The 11063-nt window shown below is 39.8% G+C and overlaps 1 protein-coding gene across 1 annotated transcript; it reads left to right on the top strand.

The window, feature by feature from the left end:
* The first annotated feature begins 4904 nt into the window (after positions 1-4904).
* Positions 4905-11000, top strand: LOC138305773 (uncharacterized). Its single transcript, XM_069246043.1, has one exon. The coding sequence runs from the start codon at positions 4905-4907 to the stop codon at positions 10998-11000; it is 6096 nt and encodes a 2031-aa protein (XP_069102144.1).
* The last annotated feature ends 63 nt before the right edge of the window (positions 11001-11063 follow it).

Here is an 11063-nt window from a genome sequence, read left to right on the forward strand (position 1 = left end):
TAGTGCAAAGGCCATCGAAATCATGGGTACGTGTTCAATATTCTGACCATGACTGGGATAAAGATTCACAAAGAACATTAAGTGTAACAACATATCAGTTTGTAAAAAATGATACTCTTCAGACCACCAGCAGTGAGGTTCTTGCTCGTCTTGGAGAGAGTAGGATTGAAAGACGCGTGTTAAGGGTGGCGGGGTGTCTGTAGTGAAGAAACACTTTTTTGAACCACCATCTGCATTTAGACACCTTAATGAACTTCTTTATATAATTTCACAGCATACAACACAGTTCAAGAAACATGGAAAATTCATCAGTCGTCTCCTTGTCACCGTTGACGGTGGTGGCGATGAACGCCCCCGAAATAAAGCTACTCAGTTTTGCTCAGTGTTGATTCGAAACCTACTCGACTTGGACAAGTATAAAGTTCATAGCTTAGCAGAGGGTGGATCAAAGTACCATTCCGTGGAAAGATTGCATTGTGCAGAAAATCGCGCTTTGAGTCAAGGTGGTCCTATATCTTCGAGAACAATATATGAGAAGGAGACAACACAAGGAATATATGATACCAAAAAATTTGAAGAGAATATGACCTATGCTCAGGATGAAGCTATCAAAAGAATCGATGGGATCACCTATTCGAAAGAAAGTCTTTCTGCATGTCGTGGACCCAACCCCTCAACCTGGGTCATTGATCCAGAATGCGAGAGCTTAATCAGAATTCTACAGACAGACTCGAGTGAGTATAGATTACATAACAACTTTGTCATGAAGCCAAGAGGACCAATATGGGATCAACTTTGCTCACAGTATGATCTTTACAAGGACAAAACTTTGTCTGCAATTCACATATTCAATGCAACTTGTGACCCCCATGCATCCACATGTGCACACTACAGTTTTTCAACATATCGATTGGATGACAGTTGGAGGGGAGACCCGGTAAAACGATATGAACTTCACCCAGTAGTTGATATTAGTCAACTTCCTGAACATCACTACTTGGGCTATGATGATGTGGTCCACTTGGCCAACACGCTGGAAGAAAATGGAGAACTTCCCTCATGGTTAATTACTCCAGATTTTTTCCTTCCCTCACAAAACATCAAACATTTAATGTCGAAAGACCCAGACTTGTTAGGCGCAGATGTAGATACTTTAAGTTGTATGATCGGTATTTCAGTGGCCGAGATGAAAGATTACATGAATAGGGTTAAAGCAAAAGAACAGGAAAAGGATGAACAGAAAAAACTGATGCAAGAGTTTGTGAAAAGTCCATTATACAGACTAACGGTTGAGGAATTAAAACAATTGCTTCATGAATACTTTGGACAAAAAGCTGTTTCTGGTAGAAAACTTAAAGTCGAGTTTTTGGTAGCTATTAGAGACGAAATAAAAAAAGAGACCTGTCGAAGGAAGAGTGTTTGAAAATTCTGAAGTCAAAGTTTCCACAAAAATTTACCTAGACAGTATGATTGAAGCTTTGGTTACCCATGAATATAGAAGGTATTTCGTGCGAAACAAAGTAGTGACTGAAATTCATTGGAGTTCGGGGTTTTTAGTTTCCATGTCCTAGTTTATATAAACTTGATATGAGATTTTTTGTACATATATATATAATGCTCATTTGAGATGTCATGCGAATGCTTTTACATGTATACCTGTAGTTTGAAAATTCTGAAGTCAAAGTTTCCACAAAAATTTACCTAGACAGTATGATTGAAGCTTTGGTTACCCATGAATATAGAAGGTATTTCGTGCGAAACAAAGTAGTGACTGAAATTCATTGGAGTTCGGGGTTTTTAGTTTCCATGTCCTAGTTTATATAAACTTGATATGAGATTTTTTGTACATATATATATAATGCTCATTTGAGATGTCATGCGAATGCTTTTACATGTATACCTGTAGTCCGACATAAGTTTTATTTTCTGGAAGCAACTATGCAGATTTGAACCCAATAAGACGGAAGTTAAATGAGTATTATTTAACCGTAAATATGTTCCCAATTAGAAGAATATGATATTGATGAATTCTTTATCAAACGGTGATTTTGTAATATTAATTAGTGTCTTTTTGTTATTAATGAAATATCACAACACCTTATTTGCATATTTCGGTAAATTTCTATCGGCTAAAAACGAATATGACTGTGATAGAAACAGGTCACACTGCTCATGGAATATTAAAAAAATACTCACTCGTGTGGAATAAATTAAATATTCAACCACTCATTGTGTAACCTCTATATAATCTCTATAGAGAATCTGAATTAATATTATGACTTTATGATACTCGACATATCAGTGTATTATAACCTTGTAACTTTGTCAATAGTGAATATAGCAATGCGAATGTGTGTATGTTCCAAAATGTTTGGTTTATGTTAATGTTAGAGAATGCTAAGGTCAAATTTTGACATATAAATAGTTCCTTTCGAGACACTGCCCTATGTGTATGTAAATTGGATTTGAATTCAAACTGTGTTATCTTCAAACATTACCTCAAAATAACATTGAATAACAAGTTTGGTTTCATTTAGTATCCTGGGTTAATTCATATTTTTATTTGTGCAAATTCTCATTTAGAGTATATATTTAAAAACTCTTCATTGATTAAGATGTATGGTGCATATTTTTTCTCTTAGATTTGTGTCCATATTACAAGTAACGACCTCGTCACCATAATAGCCCTAGTCGAAACAGCTTCACTTGGGTTTTGTCTAAAATTATACCAAATTTGGTGTTGAATTTATTATATATAAAAAAAAAGAAGAAAAAATATGTATATTTCCATGTTTTGAATAGTGCCATTTTGACAGTAAGGTTGTTGCGTTCCGAATTCTTTCTGTCAGTATGTACATATATAAATATACCTGGCCATTAGTCAGGTAAAACTGAATGCAAGTTGGAAATTTATTGTGAAAAGTATCTTTATCCCCACGTAGCAAATGCTATCAAACATAAAATAAAACAGATTTTGGAATTAAAAAATATCCACTTTTAGAATATCTGCCAATGAAAAATATTCTTCACTAGTTTTTTCATCAAGAAAAGTCAGCTCCCTATAAAACTTTAATATGGCCAAGTGTATACTTATTTCTGCATTGAATATTTTTTATATAGTTTTCAAATAAAATGAAAAATTTGCATTTTATAATGTTGCTGTCAATCATCCTGACTACAAAATAACTGTTGAGAAAAATGTTAATTTCTGACAATATTAATGCCTTGTTCATCTTCAATAAAAAAAACAATTATTTTATTTTCTGTGTGTATTGTCATAATTAACAGAATATCTATCTAAAACACATTATATTCAAACAAAGGATTACTTTTGGCAAAATACTGTCATCAACAAATCTATATTAAAATTCACTGGTATTAAGTCAAGAAAAAAGTGGCAGGTCACGAGTGTGAATGTCCAGATGTCTACTCTTGCAATACGTTTGTGCAACACTCCACTTTCTTGAGTAGATTTTACACTTGACTGGTTCTGGGAAGATTGTACCTTTATATAAATTTAGTAATAGATGCAGCACATCAAAACAATAGTTCACTGCACCATATACGGTACAATTTTGTGCTAGGACTCTTCGGTGATGCTAAAAATCAAAATATGTAAATCCAAAAAGATGTAGAAGAAAAATGAAAAATTAAATTGCTTCTATGCCATGGTGTCGTTCACAAAAATAGATATGTGGGTGGGTCAACAAAATTGAAAATCGCTTCTATCGGTGGGTCTCCCAATTTCAAAGTGCCTTCCCCCCCCTACCATATATGTTTTGCTGGAACAGCCCTTATGTGTAGGTTGAATTTTTAACAGTTTATTGTTTGTTTGTTGCCAATGGTGTTTGATAGCTGACTGAATTGAAGGTTTGATGTCGGTGTATGGTAGTTTCAAATATGTTTGTGCTAGGTGAAGAGCAGTCTTAGCTGCTTTATCAGCCTGTTCATTCCCCTTTCTACCCAATCTGATTATAATACAGATCCTTATAACCACTCCGTTATATAAAGGATCTGACAATAGGAGATCCCATAGGAGGTCACGTCCGGATGACCTTTATACCTGTGCTGTCTTCGCCAGAGTTATCTCCCTTTACCTATTGTATTTTAGTTTGTACGTTCCGGACATTTTGGTCAGTTATACGAATCTGTTTGTTAGTGTATTTTTAACATTTCCGGTGCAGAAACACATGTTAGAAGCACATGGCGCGCAAACTTTATTAACTCAGAACTGCAAGCCTGCTCGACCCATGAAGTAAGTCGATTGTCATAAACAATTCAAAGTCTATAATTAACATTCAAATAGGGCATATTTTCTGTTTAAAAGCACAATCAGTCGGAAATAAGTTGCATTTGTTTACATTTGTCAGTTAAGTATTTTTGTAGAGACAACTCGCCCAGTTTAGTCTATTAGATCGGCTCGGTTTGTTCTGTTCTATGTAAATACCTTTTATAATTCATATAGCTCTACAGTATCGAGTTTATGATTGTTGTTTATTGTATTTTGCAATACTTTAGTGAATATTTACTTCGTTTTACGTAAACTCGTAGTAAGACAGGTGTATAATGTTACTCGGATATGAATCGGTAGTGTTCTCAGGAGTAGTTTTCGAATTATTTTTATTATTTGTTCAATCTAGTCATTCCTAAAATATGTTGGTGAAATCCTTTAATCTGTGTAATCTAGTCATTCTAAAATATGTGTTTCTTAACATTGAGATAATTTTATGAGATTATGTAAATCATTACAAATAGTTCAGAAATCCTTATTTGTATTTTTTTCAGTTATTTACCATCATCATCAACACATCAAGTCAGCATTAAACATCTCTGTTATGAATTGAGACTTGTGTTGTGGTTAACTGAACTGCGGCACCCGCAGTCACAGTAAATAATTCATGGACATGGCTACAGCAGGCAGAATCCACACCCTCACTGAGGAAGGGTATGAACTTTACAAGGATACCTTATTCAAGCACAACAAAAACATGTCACGGGCATGGCAGACGGTTGACTCTGTAATATCAAGAGTAGAAAACTTAGACGAAAGTGAAAAAAGTGACCCAGCTTATCTTATTCGTTTGGAGAATACCCTCAAGGAGAGAATAAAGAGATATGAAACCTTGTCGACAACTACAATGGAGTTCTTACTACGGACTAAAACTGAAGATAGTATGAAACTCTTAAAGGAATACAGATTGGCAGAGGAGGGTTATCAGTGGATGTGTGATAAGGCTCTACGCATTATAAAAAAACTTCGTACCGACAGTGAGGAACATGAACACAATCTGTCATTTGATGAAGTTAGATCAAACAGCAGTAATGCTTCCTTCAATGTTAAACGTCGACACTCTAGAGCATCTAGTAACCACTCAGGTAGTCAGCTTTCAACCACCAGCAGCAGTTTAACAAACACGCTAACTAAGAAAAGGGCTGAGGCTGGGGCAGCAAGAGTTAGAGCTGAATATGCAAAGAAAGAAGCATCTCTTCAGTTACAACAAGCTAAGATTAAGGCAGAGATTGATATTATTTCTCGAGAAAAAGAAGTAGCCGCTCTTGAAGCGGAAGTGGAAGTTCTACAGGAAAGTGGAATCGAAGTCCAAGAAGGTATTTCACTGCCACCACAGGAAAAGGTAGAACGGTATCTAGACAGTTTTGACAATGAACTCGATGACAACAGGTCCGACATAGAGAACCAACCAAAGCTGTTAGAATCTACAACTAATCGGATAACAGAACGGAATCCAAAATCATCATTGAAAAATACTCCGCTTAACCCTGCAGCAACTATCTTTGTGCCGTCAGATCAAATAAGGAACCGTCCTGACAGAGAGGAGTTTGTAAACCACTCATCTCCAGTAAACAATGTGGCGTCAGACCTCACTAGATTTCTCATGAAAAAGGATCTCCCTCTATCCAGACTTTCAAGCTTCAATGATAGACCCGAGTCTTACAGAACTTGGAAGGCTAGTTTTCTTACTATTATGTCAGACCTTGATGTAAGTGCTCAGGAACAATTAGATCTTCTTGTCAAATGGACAGGACCAGAGTCACAGAGACAGGTGCTAAGTATCAAAACTGCTAATGCTCAACATCCAGAGAGGGGAGTACATCGAATCTGGGAAAGACTCGATGAACGCTATGGGGCTCCCGAGCTTATCCTCACTTCCATACAACAGAGACTCGCATCCTTTCCCAGGTTGTCCCCCAAGGACTCTCAGAAACTGTATGAGCTTAGCGACATTGTGTCAGAGATAGAATCTCTGAAGGAAGAGAGAATATATGAAGGCTTACTTGGGCATTTTGACTCGTCTACAGGTGTATCGCCAATCGTAGCTAAACTTCCACCTAATCTGCAAGAGAAGTGGACAAATACAGCAGCTAGGCATATGAGATACAACTCCGTTACTTATCCACCATTCCCGTTCTTTGCGGAATTCCTTCGTGAACAAAGTCGTATAAAAAACAACCCGAGTTTCTCATATGATTCCTCAATGAGCTCTACCTCATCAACACAGAAGAAAGACAGATCGTCACAGCGTAACACAGTTAACAGGAAAACAGATCTGAGTGATTCGTTGGTCACAAACAATAAAAAAGAGACAAAATCAAACAGTGATTTGGCACGTTGCCCTCTCCATAACGCCGGACATTCCTTAAATCAGTGCCGAGGCTTCCGGTCAAAGCCTATAGCCGATAGGAGAGAGTTTTTGAGAGACAAGAAAATATGTTTCAGGTGTTGTAACTCTACTTCCCATAAGAAACCTGATTGCACTGCAGACATTCAATGCAGCGAGTTTGGAAGTGTTAACCATTCGTCAGCAATGCATGTTACGCGTCAACCATCAGGCCGCTCGACAGATAACGGCGGGGAGAATTCTACGCAATCTTCCTCACGACCTGTCAATACTACATGCACACAGATCTGTGGAGAAAATGTTGGAGGGAAGTCATGCGCAAAGACTATGTTAGTAAGGATCTATCTTAATGGGAAACCAGAACAAGCGGTACAGACATACGCCATTGTCGACGATCAAAGTAATAGGTCACTCGCCAACTCTACACTTTTCGATCAGCTAAGGATTAGAAGTGTGTCCTCCCCTTACACTTTATCGTCGTGCTCTGGTAAGGTTAACACCTCTGGAAGGCGAGCTACGGATCTTGTAGTTGAGTCTCATGATGGGACCGCGAGAATTAACTTGTCCTATCTGATAGAATGTGACCAGATTCCAAACTGCAAGGAGGAGATTCCAACACCAGATATTGCTATGAACTATCCTCACATCAAGGATATAGCCAGTCACATTCCTCCATTACAAAACAATGTCGATGTAAATCTTCTCATCGGTCATGACGTTATTCAAGCACACCATGTACTTGACCAGCGGATTGGTATGCCGTATGCTCAAAGACTTCCTCTTGGATGGACAATTATCGGTGAAACATGTCTTCATAAAGTTCACGCTCCACAATTGGTGTCAGCATACAAAACCCACATTTTATCAAGTGGGCGATCATCTATATTTCCTCCATGTCCTAACCTCTTCAAAGTCCAAGAATCTTACACTGACCAAACGGGAACAAGAACCTCTTTACACGAACATGAGTTGTTTGGTGCCAATGTTTTCCAAAGAACTCCTGATGACGAAAAGATTGCAAGATCCATTGAGGATAACAAATTCTTGGAAATCATGGATAAAGGACTGTCAAAGAACGCTGACGGGAATTGGGAGGCACCTCTGCCTTTCAAGGTTACTCGACCCCGTCTGCCAAACAACAAGAATCTGGCTTACAAGCGAGCCAAATCTTTGGAGGCGAATCTGAGGAAGGATCCAACCAAACAGGCCCATTTTATTACATTTATGGACGAGATCCTCAGGCGTGGACATGCGGAGGTGGCACCTCCTGTGCAGGAAAATGAAGAAGTCTGGTATCTACCAATATTTGGAGTATATCATCCCCAAAAGAAAGACCAAATAAGAGCAGTTTTTGACTCCTCTGCAGAACTAAATGGCATCTCTCTTAACAAGGTCTTGCTAACGGGACCCGATTTAACAATTAGTCTGCTTGGGGTGCTCATGCGTTTTCGTCAAGGGCCGGTTGGTATCATGGCGGACATTCAAAAGATGTTTTACTGTTTCTATGTCAACCCTGAGCATAGAAATTATCTACGCTTCTTCTGGTATCGGGACAACGATCTGTCAAAGGACCTAATAGAATTCAGGATGTGCGTACACGTGTTCGGAAACACAACATCCCCGGCCGTGGCTACCTATGGTCTTCGGAAAACTGCGTTTGATTCAGAGGAAGTTTATGGTTCAGACGTCAGACAGTTTGTTGAGAGAAACTTCTATGTGGACGATGCTCTGACGTCATTGGCTACCACTGCCGAAGCTATCTCCCTATTAAAGCGGACACAGGAGGCTCTGGAAACTGGTGGTAACCTCAAGTTGCACAAGGTGGCATCAAATTCTCAAGATGTGCTTGCAGCCTTTCCTAACTGCGATCTTGCTCGTGGATTAAAGGATCTAGACCTTTCTTCAAGCTCTCTACCATCACAACGCAGCCTTGGTCTCAACTGGAACCTTGATGGTGACACATTCGCCTTTAATGTTGCGCAAGATGACAAACCATATACGCGTAGAGGAGTCTTGTCGCGAGTAAACAGCCTCTATGATCCTCTAGGTTTCATTGCACCAACTACCATTCAAGGTCGGCTACTACTCAGAAAGGTAGTATCTACTACCGATGATTGGGATAAACCTCTCCCTGATGACTTGCAAGAAGAATGGAAACATTGGGTGGAATCCCTGCAGGAGTTAAATACTCTGACTGTACCTCGAACGTATAGTCCGATCCCTATCTACAATGCAGCTTACAGAGACATCCATGTCTTTTCGGATGCCTCAGAGAAGGCTATAGGAGCTGTTGCCTATATCAGAACACATGATGAGCAAGGGAACATACATTTAGGATTTGTGCTAGGGAAATCAAAACTTGCGCCCAGTCACGGACACACAATCCCAAGATTGGAGTTATGCGGAGCTGTCTTGGCCGTGGAGATAGCGGAATCCATTGCAGAACACTTAGATCTTCAACTGTCCGATTTTAAGTTCTACTCAGACAATCGTGTAGTGTTAGGCTACATACACAACGAATCTAGGAGGTTCCATACATATGTCGCGAACCGCGTTTCAAGAATTCGTCAAGCCACTACACCTAGTCAATGGTCTTACGTTTCAACAGAAAGCAATCCGGCTGATCTGGCTACCAGATCTGTGTCGCCATCGGAAATGGCTAATTCTATGTGGTTATCCGGTCCACCATTCTTGTTGAGAGAATTGGAACAAAGTGGAGAAACTTCCTATGAAATTGAGAATCCGCACTTGGACAAGGAGGTGAGAGCAGAAGTTAGGTCCTGCAAAACTAACATAGACAAGCCTAAGTTATCCTGGCCAGAACGCTTCGAGAAATTTTCTCGATGGAATGACTTAGTAGCTGCTATAAGTTGTCTTAAAAGGATAGCTTATTTATTTCATAATGCCGATTCCTGCATTAAAGACCGCTTGTTACCCCATAGTGTCAATGACACCAAAAACGCTTGCACTTTCATCTTACACCAAGTCCAACGAGATTCATACTACAATGACATCTGTTGTATTAAAGAAGGAAAACCCCTACCTAAGGATAGTGCAGTTTCATCACTAAACCCAGTATTGGATGAGGAGGACGTGTTAAGAGTTGGAGGTCGTTTACAGAACTCTAACCTTGATATCAAGGAAAAGAAACCAGTCCTCATACCTGGCAAGTCGCACATTGCCAGACTTCTGGTCCTTCACTTTCACAACCTAGTTAAGCACCAAGGTCGTCACATAACAGCTGGGGCAATACGCTCGGCTGGATATTGGATCACAGGAGGAAAATCCTTGATTTCATCGCTTCTTCATAGATGTGTTATATGTAGAAAATTACGTGGGAAAACCTTACACCAAAAGATGGCAGATCTTCCATGTGATCGTGTCGAGCCGGGACCACCCTTTACAAACGTCGGTGTGGATTGCTTTGGCCCATGGCAAGTGGTTTCTCGTAGGACACGGGGCGGACAAGCCAATAGTAAACGTTGGGGAGTACTGTTCACTTGCCTAACAAGCAGAGCTGTACACATTGAAGCGGTGGAAGAGCTCTCGTCTTCATCCTTCATCAACGCTCTTAGGAGATTCCTCTCCATACGAGGAACAGTCAAAATATTTCGATCTGATAGAGGGACAAATTTTATTGGTGCAACAGACGATCTTAAGATACACGCTATCAACTGTGAGGACCGGGAGGTATCAAACTTTCTCAACAACAGTGGATGTACCTGGATTTTCAATCCTCCCCATGCGTCCCATATGGGGGGTGCATGGGAGCGAATGATTGGGGTGACGAGACGGATACTGGATACCTTGCTCCTAGAGGTTCCAGGGAAAGGACTTACACACGAAGTTCTTGTAACCTTTCTTGCCGAAGCGAGCGCGATCATAAACTCTAGACCCATCACTACAATTTCTTCCGACCCTGAAGAACCTTACCCACTGAGTCCGTCATTGTTACTCACACAGAAACCTAACCGCATAGAAAATATCAATTTGCCGCTGAACGGGAAAGATCTGTACAGAGCTCAGTGGAAACGCGTACAGATTCTTGCGGATATGTTCTGGCGTCGCTGGTGTTCTGAATACTTGCAGAACCTGCAAGAAAGGAGAAAGTGGCAAAATGTTCAAAGAAATCTCTCACCAGGTGATGTGGTTTTAATGCGGGACAGTCAGACCCCTAGAATTCATTGGCCTTTGGGTGTAGTGACAAGGGTATTCCCTGGAAATGATGGTCGAGTCCGCAAAGCAGAGATCCGCGTGGCGCGAAAAACTGACGGAAAGTGTGTCACGGACCAAGGAAAACAAACCACATGTTTCGTTCGACCTATCACCGAACTTGTATTACTTATTGAAAACTGTGCATAGATTTTTTCCATTTCTTTTCTTTGGTATTAATGATGCTGTGGGCATCATGGCGGGGAGTGTGCT

Source organism: Argopecten irradians, chromosome 13 (genome assembly GCF_041381155.1).
Source record: "Argopecten irradians isolate NY chromosome 13, Ai_NY, whole genome shotgun sequence".
NCBI lineage: Eukaryota > Metazoa > Mollusca > Bivalvia > Pectinida > Pectinidae > Argopecten > Argopecten irradians.

Excerpts from the sequence above, each read along its gene's own strand:
- LOC138305773 (XM_069246043.1), top strand. The coding sequence starts at position 4,905 with ATGGCTACAGCAGGCAGAATCCACACCCTCACTGAGGAAGGGTATGAA.